At 47.7% G+C, this 18700-nt stretch overlaps 1 protein-coding gene across 1 annotated transcript in view; it reads left to right on the top strand.

Annotated features, from left to right (window-relative positions):
• The window catches only part of plekha7b (pleckstrin homology domain containing, family A member 7b), a 93756-nt gene that overhangs the window by 40088 nt on the left and 34968 nt on the right, over positions 1-18700 (top strand). The window contains 5 exon segments of the mRNA XM_048262529.1: positions 2641-2724; positions 9832-9943; positions 12683-12787; positions 14050-14122; positions 14939-15039. Of these exon segments, the coding sequence (XP_048118486.1) occupies positions 2641-2724; positions 9832-9943; positions 12683-12787; positions 14050-14122; positions 14939-15039 (475 nt within the window).

Below are 18700 nucleotides of genomic sequence, written 5' to 3'. Positions count from 1 at the left end.
TACCTAACAGTATGCGTCAATCAAACCAGGGAGTGTCAGGCTGTGTCTATTTGCTCACATTCTCCCATGCAGTCTGTGCTCACTCAGAGATGTCCATATTGATATCCATCAGAAGGCATTTGTGTCTGTGCAATGTTTCTGCCTGAGCAGTGGCAGCAGCATGGTCTCCATTACTTACCCAGAGTCAGAGTGCCCCAGACATGGTGCTAGCCCCCGCTCAGCACTAGAGCTACAGTCTCCGACATGTGGGGATGGAGGGAGAGACAAAAGAAAGAAAGAGTGAAAGGAAATGTGTTTGTGTGCGTAGGTGTATTGTACATGTGTCTGTGAGAGAGAGAGTTTGTGTGTGTGTGTGTGTGTGTGTGTGTGTGTGCATTATGTGAACAGCACTCTCTTGCCGCGAGCAGTCTGGTTTTTGTACTCCCCCTCGGCGGTGGAGATAAATGGCCCCTGTCCGTGCGGTGGCTATGCGTGAATGGAGAGCACCATGAGGCTCGGCTGGAGGGCCAGCGTGAGGTGGAGGGAAGCTGCACTCTCTGCCATTTGTTTTCCTGCTCTTCTTGATGGAGCCTTTTCCCATTAACCATCACGCTGAGGGTAAAAATAGGCACCTGTTTGTGCAATAACCTGCTGTTCCGTTCTGGGTCTTTTGCTTGTGGAACATGGTGTCTCTGTATTATAAGGAAAATATATTTCTGAGTATTTATGGTGACTGTGTGTGTTTTAGTTAGACAAATAAAGCTAAATTCCTATGCTTTGAGCATTCAGTCCCAGCAGACTTTTTAAACCTTTCTTTTAAATCAAGGTCAGTGATGCATAAATAATTGCATTAAATCTAAAGACTTATCCAGTCATTTGTCAAACCACTAATAAAATGTTCATTCATCTGCACTGCCTGACATATGTGCCCTTCTCTCAAATTCTACCCAACTGATTTGTCTGTTTACGATCCAATCTGCTCAATGGCCAAGAATTGCCCCTGGCAGCAGTGGATGATATTTGATGACCCCTATCACCGCAGGGAACAAATTGGTGCCATATTTCCCACGGGTTGTTGAATTTGACTGTACACAGTGAGAACAGAATGCTTTAGCAGTCCTATCATTCTCCACAGCTGATATACCACTAGACAAGTTAAAGGAATCACAAGGAATGCTGTTTGTACTGTTATGACAATATATGATCTTGGACAGAGAGGAAAATGGTGTAAGTCAAATGGTGTTCAGTGGAGCATATCATGGCTAGGGTGCTGTATTGGGTGCAGGCAGAAGAATGACCCATGTGTATTCTTTATGTATATCCTTACAGATTCAACTATACATTCTTAGGGCTTATCATTATGTTTATCATATGTTGTTTGGGTGATATGCACAGAGTGTGAAAAAAAATCATCTAAGATATTGATTATTGTTGATTACTCTGCTACTGGGCTTAACTGACAGTATCTTACAAATGCTTCTCCTCTTGCCAGAGGCACTGTAGTTTTTGCATCATGTCATGATCGAGATGCCTTAGTAGATGTAGGAAATGATTACACTGTTTTCATTAGGCCTCAACCGTGCATTTGTTTTAGTATAATTTTACATTGGATACATTGCATGGCCAGGGGGCTGGCCATCAAATCATCAGAGAGTTACTCTATTCAGGCCAGACCGAGTGAAACTTAAGTGCAGCAGAAGGAACAGTGCAGTGTGTGGAACAGCTTTGAAACAGCACAGCTTCCCAGAACAGCATTCAACCCCCCTGCCCCCCTCCCTCCCTGTTGCCTTGTGAATTGAGTTGTGACTGAAGAGCAGTGGCACATAGAGCCCCAGAGGAGCTCGTACTGGCTTGGCAGAGCAGCTGTCTGTCTCATTGCACAGCGACAACAGCACCTCGCGGGCATTTTACACTTGGGCAGTCTCCTCTAGCCAGTCCTCCACAGGCTAGATTTGACAAGGCGCGGCCAGCAAAGAAGGGCGGCTAGTGCTCATGTGATGTTGCTGCTCACCTCAACTGTTCCATGGCGCGGAGAAGGCCGGCCTATGTGGGGCCTCACATTGGAACCAATCCCTCAGGCCCTGCCAGTGCAGCTGTCTGATTGACGAAGGGCCCTTACAAGACTCTTTTGTCTCGTCCACCCCACTTCGAAACCCCCCACCCCCCATGAAATAAACACCGGGACCACGTCACAACATTATGGCTCGCCCTTTCCGCCACAAATTCCACCTGCTGTCCCTCTCTTACATTAGCCGCTGGCAGTCCCATGCTTTAATGCTCTAGTTAAAGCGATGAATGACCCCGTGTAATTGAAATCAATAAACTTGCCGTCCTGGCTGGGCATTGTGCTGAGGTGCACACTTTGTGTGGGAGGAAGGAATCTGAGGAAGACTTGGCCCTGGATCAGCCTACGCCTGCAGCCGCAGCCCGGCCACACATACCGCGCTCCGCTGGCAAAGTCAGCGCAACTTCGCCAACTCTGTGTCCTCCTGTTGAATGCCATCCTATCTGATTCCATGCACGTGGCAACTCATACATTATTAACCAGACTTGATTAATGGTGTGGTACTAATGTCTTTTTTTTTCATTTCCCTTTCCCCTTCTCCTCTCTTTTCTCTCTATCTCTCTTTCTGTCATTTTCCATCTGTTTGGTGTTCCCAGCCACAACCAGAGGACGACCGCTTTCCACCATCCCGTGACGGGACAGATATCGCCTGAAAATTCCGACTACATCCTTCAGGAACAGTGAGTGCTACCCCATCATCTTTTTTATCCTCTCTAACAGATAAGAGTTCCTATGTGAGTGTGTGTGGATGTGTGTGTGTGTGTGTGTGTGTGTGTGTGTGTGTGTGTGAGTGTGTGTGGATGTGTGTGTGCGCGGCGCCGTTCGCACCAAGGTCATGTGCTGGGAAAGGTCAGCGCAGACCATAATTGTCTCCGATCAGAGCGGTTCTGTTTCTCTGCAGGACCATATACAGGCAGTGCCAAACCAAGAGCAGAGCCGCAGTGAATGCACCATTCTTAAAAAGTCTGGCCCAGGGGTGAATGCCAATTGTAATAATCTTAATAGCCATGTTTAAAGGGTGACAGCCCATCTTCTAATGAACACAGATTTTTTCATGACTTCTTCCACCAGTCCCCATAGTGTGTGCACATGCGGAGTCCCTGATTACAGTTCAAGGTTTTTGTATTTTTGTTGAAAAGTTATTACTGTAATTGAATTTATGGTAATGAGCCAGCTATCACTCACATATGCCTTTGGCTATGGACACAGTTGGAGCCGTAAATCTGGCCCGAACGTCAAAAGATAATGATAATGACGGCTGTTATTATTGCAGCACACTCCCTCAATAGGTAAAATTGATGATCCTCAGTTTATGGCTAGGGTAGTAAAGCTGATTGAATTGAGCCATTCACAAGTTGGTTGGCCACAGATAAAGCGGCAGGAGTTTGGTGGCGTGAGCACAGTCATGGTGTTCCTGTGATCTATCCCTGAGTGTGTCTGCTGCTGCTGCCTGCACTTATGGATAGCTGTCCTTGGGGCACTGACAAATGCAGCGCTCGACTTGATTAGATCTGAGTAGCTCACTGAGCCATGATGTGGCACATAACTGTCCACGAGATGCTGTCTTGTATTATGTTATATGATTCTGAGTGTGTTTGTGTGTGTGTGTGTGTGTGTGTGTGTGTGTGTGTGTTTGTCTGTATTCAGAAGCGGCAGCTCATAACTGTCCTCTAAGATGAGCTATACTGTAGCAGTCTGGGCTCAGGTTCCTCTCTCACCTCTGTGGAGCGCGGCGCCTCCGCTCAGCCCAGAGCTCATTCTCTTGCCGCTGCTCTCCCTGCTAAGCTGGGATTTGTACATCATCAGGCAAGAGAGCTCTTAGATCGAAGGCTTACATTCCCCGCCATGATTGGGCTTGTCCAATTACTTGCTAATACCTAGCGCCAGTTTTGGAGGCGTAGCTTTAGCATGAACACAAAAAATCCCGAGCCCAATCCCCGCTGTGGAACAGACACACAAACAGGTGAGATGAATTACAGACACCACTGTCATCTGTTTCTCCTCCTCGCGGATGAATCCTCAACGCTTGCTAGCGCATTCTCCATCCTTCTGTTTCTGTTTGTTGTAAACATTTCACTGGCAGAGGGTGAGGAATCGCTGAGAAAATACCTGTATGTCACAGACAAACAGATCTCAACGCTTGAATGTGAATATAGCAAGTGCTCATCAGGAGCATTTTTCACAGGCACGGGACGGGGCAGCCAAATGCTCCTGGCAGGTCCTGATTGATACTGGTCATTAGCAGAGCAGTGTTTGCCAGTGGAGGCTCGCCATATGCACTGGTCATACGGGACAACTTGGGCAACCGCAAGCTAGCGCTGACGTCTGTGGCATTCCTCTGACCCTCCACCGTACTCTTAACTGGCACCACTTCCCATCAGGGGGCCTGGCATGGGGTCTGGGCGGGTAAGGATCTTATCTAAAGACCTGTCACTTTGGAGAGGAGAGAAGAGAGGCTTCTCCAGTGCCAGTGCTGTCGTGGGTGGCACTGTTGGCTTGCGTCTCTCGGGCTGAGGAATGTCTCAGGGGCACACTTGAGAGAGAAGGGGAGCTGGAGAGACAGGACTTGTATTATCAGGGCTGCTCCATATCTGCTGGCCCCGGCTGCTTCAGGGCTGCTATTTTTACTCTAGTCCAGCTTATTCCACTCCCATCTCCCTCTCTTTCCCTCCTTCCAATCCTCATCCCTCACAGGGCAAATCTCTCATTCCCACCCCACCCCCACGACCACCTTCCACACCCTAGCCTTAGACTTGAACCCTTGCCTAGCAGCTGTGGCATGTGGTGGCCAGGGAAAAACGCGCTGGCGCTGCAGCTATGTCCTCACCCGCATGCCAGATCACTGTCAGGCCAACCAACCTAAATGCTAATTGTTGCCATAGCAGCCCGGGTGTTGTTGTGTCCTAGCACCAGGGAGACAGGCAGACGTGTGTGAAGTATGTTCCTGTATTGTTGTCCACAGTGAGTCAGTAAAAGCGGTGAAGGTGAAAGTCTGCAAGTGCAAGTTGGGCTTTAACCAGTGACCCTGGTGGCTAAAATCATTGAAATTCAATACTGTGCTACAGTTGGTTCTGCGGGCACCTCACTGCTGATGGGTTGGCTATTGATCTGCCGGTTTCGGAGGAAGAATTGAAGTGATTATTTGACCTGAATGTGGCCAGCGGTTTCAGCCAGGCTGCATTGTCTCCAAATACAAAGGCTGACTCCAGCAGATAGATCCACACCCTCCCCAGAATAGAGGAGGTAACGCAGCTGTCTAAATTATTTACTTGGCAGAAGGGACACATTAGATAACAGTGATTCACATTATGCCTTAGAGCCATCAGACATCTCCTAACGGAGAGTAATAGCCTGGCTGTACATGAAACAGCTTACACCTTTATTCTGGAGAGTTCAGGGAAACTTGCAATGTTGTTTCCCCAAAGACCCAGTGAAAGTGGAACTATTTGTGGGCTCAGAGCTGTCTTCATCGCTTTAGGTTCCACAGTCACAGAGAGTCGATGAGTCGTGGCGATAATTAATTTCCTCAGAGGTTTTGCATGAGGCATGCAGTTGCAATCTTTTGTAACTGCTGTTGGTGATTTAGTGCTGGTGAGACTAGGCATCACTGATTCTAGCTCTGTGATTGGGTAGTTAGGCAGAGATACAGGGAAGGGAGGTACATTCAGTTGTTGAGTCAGTTTTGAGGCTCATCATGAACAGTGCAAGGGTTTTTGTGGGGGTATGTACTGTAGGCAGAGACATGATCAAGCATCAGTCACATGACTTTGTACTTAATCTTGATCAAATAATTGTTCAGCTATGACAGTGTTTGCCAATCATAATATTTGAGCACTGTTCCGAGGGTTATTTGGAATGTGCTCTATCAAGACTTCCAGCTGCAAACAAAGGACGGGAGAAGTGCAGTCTAAGTCTGATATGGCCTCACTCGCAGGCGGCACTATCGAGACAAAGAGGTCGAGCATGCAGGGAGAAGAATGTGGTCGTTTCTCTCAGGTGACGGCCTAGTTGGCCACCAGCCTGGAATGCACATGCCCGAGCCGTCCACTGTGAAATACTGTCGCATATCACAGCTAAGTCCGGGGAAACGGTTCAAAAGACACTAGAGGTAAACAGCATGAGAGCACAAATAAAAGCAGACCGGGTCCCCTGACACGCAGGTGAGCGTGCTGTACAAATATCTGGATGTGTGCCAGCGCGTGGGGGGAGAGGGAGTAACAGGAGGTTAGTTTTGTTCCACTGTGGAGGAGAATCTCCATGGGCAGAGCCGCGGTCATTTCCTGCTGTTTTTGTGCGCTGCCCCGGTTCTGGACACCACCTGACACCTCGCCTACGGGAACCGGTTCGCTCATGTTCCACAGGAAAAGATACTAATTAGGACCCCTTTTTTTTGTGTGTCCACAGAACAATAGGAGCTTGATTTCTGTCATGACAGCAGTGTAACCCCTCCACTCATCTCTCTCTCTCTCTCTCTCTCTCTCTCTCTCTCTTTCTCTCTCAGCAACACTTCTTTCTCCTGCAGTCACATGCTCAAAGACTCAATAGCTACTTGGAAACGGATGTTTAGGAAGAGAGTGATGTTTTCTCTGCTTTTTGACAACCAGCTTAATTTTCGACAACATGCCCTGATGAAGACCAAGTGTGGTCGAAACATGTTGGCGTTTTATGCTATAGATTAGCCAGTAACAAATAAAGGCTTTTTAAATATACCTTCCTCAGTCACCTTTCCTGGAGTGCCTGGATTGCTTTCCTTTTCAACCAGCTTGAGAAAATGCATCAGAATGCAGCGGGGCTTCACAAGTGTGGAGGTGATCTTACACTCTGGGGAGGACTGGAGACTGGAGGTTCTGTTGAGTTTTATCACATGGATGAGGCTGTGTGGAAGGCAGATGTGTGAGTGGTGCTTTGGGGATGGTAGTAATAAGTGCAGGGCCTAGGAATGGGGGCTTTTGTGTGGATGGCGCTGCCATGCTTGTTTGGTTGCTACACTTAGCTGGAGCTCTGAGTGAAGGTTCTTGGCACCCACACACCCTCTCTCGACATAACCTACTCCCAACCCCCTCCACACCCACACACACACACACACACACACACACACACACACACACACACACACACACACACACAAACCAAACAGGCAGTAAACCGCCACTAAAATGCTCAATTTCCTACACACATTTCACACTGTCAACAACATGATTGGATACAAGTATTTCATTCCCAACAGTCGTGACAAAATAACGTGTTTAGATCGGTCTGGTTTTGACCTTAAAAATGTAACCTTGCCATCAATCTTCATTTTCTGTTTGCCCCCCTGCGCTTTGTCACCATCAGGATCACATTTACTCTGCCCGTGGAGATGGATTGATGGAATGGCCGACGTGATGATTTAAGAGGGACATTTAGGGATCCCTTCTCTGCTCTCTCAGATCGTGCTTGCGCAACGCCACCCGTGAATCATGGGTAATTTCTGTCTCCGCAGAAAGTTCAGAGTTCATCGCTAGCCCTGCCCGTAGTCATTTGATGTCACCATGACCCGTGTGATGTTTGGAAAACTCTTCAGGCGAATTCTGCAGACAGGCTGGCTTGTCAGTAAAGAGGATTCTATTACAGCTATAAAGACCTGTCAGCCATCTCCAATGGGGAAAAAAACACTTTACATGCTCGGTGCTGTCCAACATGTCGTCATGAGAACATGCTGTTAATGCTTTATTTGGCCCTGGCTGCAGTATTCCTGTTCCAGACTGTTTGATTGGACCATGTCATGACAAGTAATCTCTTTTACAATCAGTCCATTTTGTTGGACATATCTCAGGGTTGATGTAATGTGAGAGAGAACCTTGGTTTAGTTCTGTTCAATCTTTGCTTTAATTCACTGGTTTGATACTGTGGACTTACATGTGTGCAGTGACCCTCAGACTACATCATTCACGGCAGTGCCTGAGACGGCTGGCATTGTGCCACTGCAGTGCTAACTGCACAGACACGGAGGTGCCACTGCAGCACCTGGAAAGACAGAGACACCAGCGCCTCTCTCCCTAACCGGCTAATATGACTGGGTGTGCTGGCGCTCTTTCATTGAGATAGCATTTCATAATCATGAAATTGGTCATTAGCCAGTTCACGGAATCAGTAGGATGCCTCATTCATAGCAGAAAAAGAGATGCTGCAAAAAAACTCCTTTTTTTTAATTTCCTTTATTTCTGTCGTTTTCGGTGAGGTAAATTTCTTCAGTTACATTTCATTATAGCTTAAGTTTTGCTTTTGTCTTTTCTTCTTTCTATGGATGCAAAAGGAGTACAAGTTTGTTTCTGTCCCAATCCACCTGTCTCATGTCAATCTCAGAGTCCAGATCAAACTACTGTAAGTGTGTTTACAAGGTCACCTCCTGAATGTCTGTGAGCTTGCGGCCCATAAAGTGAATTGCCTCCAGTATTTCTGTTTGGTGGCTGAGTGGCCCGCCAGTCTGTTTTGGATTGGATTAAAAGCTCATTTGTCCTCGCCTGGCATGGCTGTGTCAAAGCGGTTCTGGGCATTTAGTCAAGAATTCTGCTGCTCATTCATTATTAAAGGTCTTTTGGGGTATTTCTATACCTTGTGACTGGTTGGGAGTCACTTGGCAGTTGGTTGAATTGTGTGTTCTTTTCTCCGTTGCTCATTGACTGTAACCCATATGCTGGCCCAGAGGGATGTGTGCCATATTGAAAAAAGAAAATAAAACAACAACCCAAGTCCCAGCGTCTGTGACGGCCGTGACCTGAGTGGAGCGGGCTGACCTGAAGCGTCTGCTCAGTCCTCTTGCAGCTCAGTTCAGCTCAGCCGTACAGACAGGCTCTGACGGCTTAACTCGACCGCCAGTGAACCTGCGGGCCCACAAGCATGAAAATAAATAGCCCTTCTGCCAGCACTGCAGTGGCAGAGTGGCACTAGCTGGAGACATGTGACGCGATGTGACGGCGGTGACAGCAGAATGCGAGCCACCAGAAATGGTGTGTGTGTGTGTGTGTGTGCCTGTGTGCACGCCTGTGTGTGTGTGTTTGTCTGTGTGTTTGTGTGTGTGTGTGAGAGAGAGACAGAATGGGGAGTGTTTCTCTGTTTGTCCTTGCAAGTCTGTTCACACCTTCAGATCCTGCTGCTGCTGCTGCTGCTGTCCAGTGCTGATAAACAGAGAAGCAGAGAAACTGGGTTTGCACTCTGTAGCAACACCAAGCAAGTCTTTCAGCTTATTATACCTGTAGGGATAGTGAAAGGTGTTTTGTATTGTACCATATCTAGAATTTCTCTTTGTGTGGTTTAGGTCTGACATTCTTGTTTATAATTTTAAGCCAGCTTCTTCTGTCTTGTGTTACATAACCTTTATGATCAGTCTGTTATGAGCCCTGCCAAGTATTGTCACCCTGTCAGTGTTGACTACAAACCACTCCCCGGTGTCACAGATAGTCACCAAGGGCTCTGGATAGGACCAGTTTTTGTGTCATGGAAACGTGTTCTTTTTGTTCTTCTACAGTACATACAACTATCTCTGTAAGGTGTTCTCATCTTACCTGCACTTGTCACTTTCCTGCCACATGTGCCCTAAGGATACCATTATGGAAACTTTGCTTCATCACAAAACTTTCATGACTTCCAGCCCTTGCAGAGCTTGACTTCTGAGGATTATCCACTGCATTGATACCACTACAGACCACAGCCTCTTCACAGGAGATCTCTCTGTTGAATGACATCCTCATTGTTTTCTGTAATGTTGTGCTCACTTGAATCTCTCTTTTTCTCCTCTTCCTCTTCAGGACGAACTCCCGCATGTCCAAACCACCGCCAGACCACAGGCCACCCAGCATGGTCAGTGAGACCTCCACAGCTGTGACCACATCCACAGTGGACGCCACTTCAGGGTCTAAGGTGAGCTGACCTTTGGGATCACAGGTGACATGAGCTCAGGGTTAATAGTGTTGTCCTCAACTGATTCAGAACCTCTCAGGTGCTACCATTTCACTGCAGCCCCTTATCTGGATTTATACAGCGGCCATCTTTGATTGACTCTCAATCAATTCTGTGTAGTTCTTTTTTTCGGTGTAACGGGATGCAGAGAATTTGTTTAATCTTCTCTTGCATTGTACCTCTTATTTTGATTAATGGCCTTAGGCATTAATAGGTTAGTGATTTTTTCCCCTCTTACCACCTGCAATAGTGATTGAATTTCTGCTGCAGTCTGGCAGACTGGCCACACACCGCACAGCAGTGTTGCGTCTGTGTGTGTGTTGACTAGAACTGTTTATGCAGTTTGGGCTGCGCCGCTGCAGAGGCTGGGAGAAGTGATTCACTGCAGAGTGATTACAGCGTCACTGATACAAGCAACGCGCCAAAGGGCCCAGATATGTGTTCAGCACAAAAGATGTCCAACAAAACACCCTGGAGCCAGGCAATAATAGCTATTCTATGCAAGCAAGATAAATCTCACAGTAACTGTGAGGGGTGCTTCGCCTCATTAATTTCAAAACACTTGCCAGGCTCTAGAGAGTGAGTGTTTGTGTGTCTGTCTCTGTGTGTGTGTTTGTTGGGGGGGGTGGGGGTGGGGGTGCACAATGCATAGAGTTATTACGTTCTGAACATATTGTTGCTGAAATTGTTATGTTGGTCATCTTTCATCTTTCAGTCAAATCATGTAATGGTTGGTGGATGGCAGGTGGATTGTTAAGAGTAGTTTTTATGAATTACAGTTGTTATAAAATGTCAGGTCCAGGTCTTTCTACTCATCAAATTGTCACCTCTGTGACTCCCACCTGACTCTCCTGCTGCGGTGCAGTGCGGTGCGCTAGGGGCACATCTGACACCCTGCCCATCTGGAGAGCCATTCAATCGGCAAGGGAAGCTGCCGGAACTGGGACCATGCCAGCCCCGGCTGGCACCCTGTACCCTCACATCTCTGCCCACTGACATTGGTCTTGGATGGGATGCCATCCCCCACACATGTAGCTGGTGTTGACACCTGGTGGTGTGAATATACAGCTTTGGCTGGAGCAAGATAGCTTGTCACCCTATGAGGACCACAGAGGCCTGCTGTCGGCTGGCGGATCAGTGTCAGTGTTGTATGAGGTTTGACAGGCGGATCAATCAATCCCCGAGCTTCAGGTTGATGATGCTAGCCTAGCATTGCCCATTTAATGGATCTGAGGCAGTAGTTCCTCACTTTCTCCAAGTCTCTATAATATCTCCAAAGTTCAAATACATTTCACTGAACACAAAAACATCACTCAGAGCTGTTCCCTGTTTGTCACACTCCACAAGGTGTCTGGAAGCTACCTGCATCTGTAATTATGTCTCTAGAGATTAGTCTTTTGTCTCTGTGCTTTACAGTTTGCTGGTATAACATAAACAACCACTCTTTTGTGGTTTGTCATTCATTTGATCCTTTTTATCAGGGAAAAGACGATAGTTGAACATGACCTGAGCTCATTTCAGACCATATATTCACACATACTGTAGTGACACTCATTTGATGCCTTATGCTGGTTGTGCTGACATAGTAAGTTATGCTGGTTCCTATGAAAGAGGATCAGCACTGTGAAATAGATACCTGATGTATTGCTACGGCTCATGTGTATATCTATTTATAAGCAATGAATATTCCATTTGCAGTAGAAAGATCGGTGAACCACTCTTAAGAGCTTGTTACCACAATAAGTATTTGTATTTCCAAGAGTAGAGTATTTCCATTCACAAGTAGAGTATTTCCATTCACAAGGGCTGAGTTAGGAATTTAAATATTATTTCTGGTGTCTTCTTTTACTGTAGTTGACCAGTTAATTCATGTTTTGCTATCTTGGGTTGGGTGACATTTCAAGGGTTCTAACCTTGCTTTCACACCTAGTATTTTCTGTCCCTAGAGAGCTTTAAAGGATGGTGCTGTCAGCTGGAGAGCAACACACACACACACACACACACACACACACACACACACACACACACACACACATGCAGAGTTTTAAATGGAGGCCTGGTGCAGAGGCAGGCAGGCAGTAGCAGATGTAAGCGTCTCTGAGCTGATATTTAGTTTTGCTCAGCCGAGCGTTCATCTGAACACGCTGAGAGAATGAGAGCGGGGGTGGGGTGGGGGGAGGGGAGGGGGGGAGGAGGGCAGGGTGGCCAAGACAGAGTGGGCCCAGGACAAAATGTTGCTCAGGGCCTCGTGAAGCCCAGCTGGAGAGTGTGATTATGCTGCTCCTTATACTGTAGGTGCTCCGCTGCGGTAGCATTTTATGGAGGACCAAAGTGCTGTTGACCAGGAGTGGGGATCACAAAATGTCAATGCCTGCTGGCTTTCTCTGAGTCCTAAGATCTCAGCCCTTATAACTTGATACCTGCATTGCATAAAACCTCTCCCATAGTACCCTTCAGGTCCTAATGAACCAATTGAAATTCCAGATGTGCTGTATTGTAGAAACATCCACATGCTGTGGGTGGAGGTGTGTGTGTGTGTGTGTGGGGGGCAGAAGATTGATGTGTAATGGGGTGCGGCAGTTTATTATGTGTTGCATTGTTGTTCAGTGCTCGGTGTTTGTGGATGTTGTGGCGGAGAACAGATGGTGTGGAGGTGTTTATGAGCGGACAAATGGGCTGCTTTGTCTTTTCTCCCCTCAGGTCTCCAGGAGCATTGGGAAGGTGCACAGCTTTGGGAAGAGGGAGCAAGCAATCAAGAGGAACCCCAACATGCCTGTGGTGGTCCGGGGATGGCTCTACAAACAGGTGAAGGGACTTAAGATATCTCATCTTGGTATCTTGTGTGTGTGTGTGAGCATGAGCGTCTGTCTGTGCATGCATGTGTTTCTGTCTGTGGCTGGGTGGATGTATGTTAGGGATAGCACACATGTTTTGTGTATGTGTGTGTGAGTGGTTGTGTGTGTTGTGTGTGTGTGTGTGTGTGTGTGGGTGTTCCTCTGTATGCTTGTGTGCCTGTCTGTCTGTGTCTATGTGGACGTGGTATGTGAGGAATTGGTTCACATGTTTCTTTGTGTCTATATTCTATAAATTGCGTGTGTGTGTGTGTGTGTGTGTGTGTGTGTGTGTGTGTGTGTGTGTGTGTGTGTGTGTGTATATGCGTGTGTGTGTGTATGTTCATGTGTGCACATAGGGAGCCATGTTATCATGGTTTTAATGAACATTGTGAACACTCACCATAGTTCAGTAATGAGTCCCCTGTGTGCACAGCGAGACCTGGTGATTCTGTCAACATGATAGACCATCAGAGCGTGACCATGCTTGTTGTTTGTGTTTGTGTGTGCGTGTGTGTGTGTGTGTGCGTGTGTGCGGGCCACACAAACACGCCTGCTAAACAGTCACGATTTCCATTATAGCAAGCCTCAGTGGCCCTCTACAGATAAGACTGATTGTAAGTCAAGCCAAACAAGAAGCACGTTAGGATGCCACACAGTATAATCGGTCCATTTTGAATACTTGTGTGTGTGCGTGTGTGTGGGAGTGGGAGTGGGTGACGGATTGTGAGCGATCGTATGCTTAAGTGTGTATTTGATTGAGCTGAGGTAACCAGAGTCTCATATCATGGGCCACAAACACGTAATGAATGTTTGGGTAGTGAATGTAGCAATCATGGCTAAACACTAATGAAACACTAATGAATGGACCTGGACTGGGGAAGTGAGAAGTCCTAGCTCTGCCTGCAGGCAAAGGAACACACACACACACACATACACACACACACACACACACACACACACACACACACACACACACACACACACACACACACACACACACATGCCTCTTCGATGGAGGGCAGAGCAGCTGGCTGAATTCAATTCAATTAGAGTATACATAATGGGTATGCATGAGACCCCATGCTTTTATCATCTCTCCTCTTCCCTCTCCTTTCCTCTCCCCTTCTCTCCTCATCATCCTCTTCTCCTCTCCTGGATCTGTAAAATCGCAGCTCCCCTGCTAATGCGTCTAATTAAAATGCAATGCAACCCTTTTTGTGTTCTCACCTCCAGGACAGCTCCGGAATGAGGCTGTGGAAGCGCAAGTGGTTCGTGTTGTCTGATTACTGCCTCTTCTATTACAAAGGTGAGTCACCACGGCAACCGCCCGCCCGCCACACTCAGAATCAATTTGCTGCGGCACGGTGAGTCGATCCAAGTGGGCACAGAGTTGTCAGGAGTTTTGGAATCAGTTTCGCCAGGCCCCTCTTTAGATGCAATTAAGTCGATCCCAGAGCACAACTTTTAATTACCGTACAAGGCACACTGAAACTGCACGGGCCCTCCCTCACGTATTCAATCTGACTTTAGATTCCAAGAGTGGGATGACTTCAAAGGAAACTTTGGCATTAGTTCATGTGCATTTTTAGATACTTAACCTGCTCCTTTCTGTTCATTACTGTGGGGGAAAACACCCTAAAGAGATGCAGTGCTGATGCATAACCTCCCGCGCGTGTGCGCTGTAAAAGTGGCAACCTTGCTGAAATCATCCATCAACGGCACAGCGCGGCGCTCATTTACTAGCCTTGTGCACCCCACCCACCCCCACCCCTGTGTCCCCCCTCACATCTACATGCAGTCAGGCAGTGCAGCGCTGGAACTGCCCCCCATGGGGAGGCTCACCTTGAAAACCCCTTGAATTATTTCTGATCCAATGCAGCCCATAAATTCAGCCTCTCTGCTACTGCTGCTGCTGCTGCTGATGATGCTGATGATGATGTGTGTGTTACTATCCCTACAGCTGCTTGGACTCATGCATCAAGCCTCATCTATAGGTGGGGACTGTCCACTGCTCGCTCTGATGTATGACATGCCATCGGAGCTCTGAGGGGTCAGGGGTCAGGGGGGAGGGTGTCATGCGGGCAGCTTTGACTGACGGTTGTCATTCTTGTCCACCCAACAGACAGCCGAGAGGAGACAGTCCTGGGCAGCATTCCCCTCCCTAGCTACGTCATCTCACCGGTGGAGCCAGACGACCACATCAGCCGCAAGTATGCCTTTAAGGTAAGTTGCTCCGCCCCCTCACTGCTGATAGGCCAGTAGGCTTTATGGTCAGCCCAATCCCCCAACGTGTCAAAACATAAACACTAGCTACACAACTTTGTGAACAACTCCAGCTATTTCACAAGGCAGTACCAACTTGTGGCCCTGAAAATATGACTGAAAGTTTATCACCTTCTAAAAGTTCACTGTCCACTCGCTAACTGGCTAGTCGTAGTCCGGCATTAATTGGCCAGACCAGTGGGGTGCTTAGTGGCTGGGGAGGCCGTGGCCCTCATTATCTGTGCCTGTGTGACGGGCATTGGCAGAGCCCACAGCAGTGTGCCCTCTGATGCCCGCTGAATGGCTGCTGTCATGCGGACGGTGCAGTGGCAAAAAGGCTCCGGTTCCCACTGCCAAGACAGAACCGCCGCGTTGCCTCACCGGACTATTAAACAGCAGCCATGAATGCAGTTATCAAAGCACTCAGTAGGAGATTTGGTTACTTCCTCAAAGGACAGTATAAGTTTGCTGGTGCGGCATAAAAGATATTTGAAGCGAAACATTTACTATGAAAGTAAACAAAGCATTAGCAGACTTATCTCTGTTTGGTGTGTTTTGACAACTGTAGGGTTTATGCCATCAATCCTCAATTCTAATTAGGATAGAAAGCAGGAAGTTAAACAAGGAGACAGCCTGCATCATATTTCAGTCTTGCTACAATATTCAGTCTTGCTGCAACATTGACTTCAGAAAACAGGCAGAGTCAAAATGATTTCCCCTACTCATCAGTGCTAGAAACATACCCTGTTTGTCTGCATGCACCATAATAAACATTTTTAATTAGTGCTTTAGAAAAGTTTTATTTATCTCCTTTGTCATGATGCTCCTTTAAAAGACTCCTTAAGAGGCTCCTTTGAAAAATGTCTTTAATTATCAATAGCCTTCAATTGTCCGATCAATGTGTGAGTGCTTCTGTGTGTGTGTGTGAGAGTGTGCCTTGGTAATTGTGTTGATAATCTGCTGTGATATCTATGGGCTGTGCAATAACGGCCAGATTGTGTTCACATAAGCCAGCGTGTGTGTGGGTTGGCCATGCTGGTGGCCCAGAATGACCCCCCGTCTGTTAGGCCCGGCCGGGCCGCTCTCCGCCTTCTGCTTCTGTGCTCCAGATGCATGGCATATTGTTATCAGTGTTTAGACCAGCCCGCGCGCGGGTGGGCCAGCAGTGGACCTATCCTGTGATGTTGGTGTGTGTGTGTGTGTTTGTGTGTGTGTCTCTGTGTGTGTGTGTGTGTGTGTGTGTGTGTGTGTGTGTGTGTGTGTGTGTGTGTGTGTGTGTCTGTGTGTGTGTCTGTGTCTGTGTCTGTCTGTCCGCTACGTTGTGAAATTTGTCTTTGCATGCAACATGTTAAACCATCAATAATTAACATGCAAGGGTGGGCTGTGTCAGTGGTCTCACAAGCACTCAGGTGCTCATTCACGCTCCCTCCCCTCTGCCTGGAGCGATATGGCAGCCTACTGTAGCTTGGGCCTCTCTGAAGTGTTAGTTTGGATCCATTGGCTGGAAGTTCTGTGCATTGCAGTATTTCACTTGGTTACCTCATCCAAAACAACAAAGCAAGGAAGTGCCACACCCTCATACATTTGGTGTATATGAGCCAAGCCAAACGGAAAATTGTTTATATTCCTGGTAGCCGTTCCTATAAATACATCCTAGTGTAATATTTACTGTATGTTCAGCTGAACTGTGCTGATAACCAGACGTGGAGAAGCAGAAGACAGGTTGTCTGTGGTCTGTGCTCCATTCCATGTCTGTCAGTGCCACAGTGTCATGAGCAGTGCTAGCGCTAGCGTGTGCTAGCACGTCTCCCATGCTGGATCCCCCCATGCTGGAAGCCCGCTGCATGCCTTCTCCACCCTCTTCTCTTCTCCACTTTCCCAGGCCTGGCATGGGATCATCATTATCTTTGGATCTGAGTGTGTGGCCAAGTGAAGTGGAGCCGTTAACAGACCTTTAGAGAGTTTATTTGTTCGAGCCGCTGAATCGTGAATTTATTTTAACTCCCTAAACAGGTATTTACTCGCCTGGAGCAAAAGGTTAAGTAATTTTACGACGCCTCTGCAGGGTAATCAATTTCGACTTAACCTTTAAGAATTGGACAACAAACAAACCTTCCGGCACGCTGAAACCCTCCTGCTCCGTTATCAGTCAGGGTGTGCCAGTCAAGGTTTGAAGGAAGGGGGTGCTTTGCTCCTTATGTATTAAAAGGACCGTACACACACACAGCACCTCCCCCCTCCTCTACAGTGCCAAGCAGTGCCCCTCTCACGAGCCACAGAGTGGCGGGCTGGAGGAATGTGGGTGTGGATGCCTGCAGGCTCGTCAGACGCCCCTCTGTTTTATTCCCTTTGTACCAGCACGGCTCCCTCTGGGCCTTGTGTGTAAGCCATGGGGACTCATCCCACCCACCAGCCTGCCCTCGTCAGCAGCCCCTTTACAGCGCATGCCAGCTTCATAGCATACCATTACTATGACAATAGTGCCTGCAGGTGGATTCATTATACATGGGCTGGGGAGAGAGGTGCGGCACCCATTCTCTGATGTCTCCCTCTTCTGCTCGTCGTGCCCAGCGGTGGTGTACGAGGGGGGGGGTAGATAAGTACTCCTGTGGTAATTAGCTAACGTGTACGGGAGAGGCCTCCACTCCCCTCTGGTCCCCACCAGCTACTCTGTCTAATGGAGATGGAGATTTAATGGAAGCAGTCAGGTAGCTGTGAGCATACAGCATCAGTACGTCTGGTTTCTTTGGGAGGGTTTCACTGAGGACCGAATCTGCAGTGTTTGTCTTGGATTAGTGTGTGATGGGTTTGGCTTGTATCACCTTGGAGTGTTTTGTGAGGGCTTTTTTTTGTGGCTCGGGCATCTGTTTTAAGTTTAAGGCTGGTGGAAGCCGTCAGTGGATACCATAAACAGATACCCTGTTTCTGTCTGTTCAAAGAGATTGGTTACAGGCCAGCTGGCTATTTCTCATTGCGCGGTGTAGATTTCAAGAGAAGAGAGATGGGTACGGTGGCCATATGTGACCCCCTTTCCCTCTGATGCTCTTATTATATCAACCAATGCTATCAAACTATCCCATCAGCTTCTCATACTGGAGACCTCAACAGTATTCAATGGTGAAACGAATCGTTGAAACCAAGTCACTGACTTAATACACCATAAAGGACTACGCAGCAGATTGTGTTCATGCTCAATGAAATTTTAGAACTGTACATTGCTTTTCTTTAGTGCCTAGAAATAGAATTTCCCACATGCAAACCTTGCCTCAGGCTACCTTCTGTTAGCATAGCAGAAATCATAACAACAGAAAAATCATTGAAGAATGCTGTGTGCTCTACTGTGCTGCAGGTACAGTATATCCTATATAAGGAGACATGTGCGGGGTATAGAGGATCTGCCTCCGAGACCAGCCCCTGGCACCCTAACTTCACCCTTGTGCTGTCGCGTGTGTAGTGTTGTGTTCTGGTGTGCTGTCCCTTGCTCCTTGCCAGCTTGCTGTTTGTAGCGCTAATGGTGTAACAGTCCCTCCAATTAACACCCCACAGAGTTGGTCACAAACTACCAGCGACCCCAAAAGGGCCACAGGATCTGTCTGGTTTACTCTCGGGTTTGCTATGAAAC

Source organism: Alosa alosa, chromosome 14, assembly GCF_017589495.1.
Source record: "Alosa alosa isolate M-15738 ecotype Scorff River chromosome 14, AALO_Geno_1.1, whole genome shotgun sequence".
NCBI classification, from domain to species: Eukaryota; Metazoa; Chordata; class Actinopteri; order Clupeiformes; family Clupeidae; genus Alosa; species Alosa alosa.
This window is presented reverse-complemented; position numbering and strand designations above follow the sequence as displayed.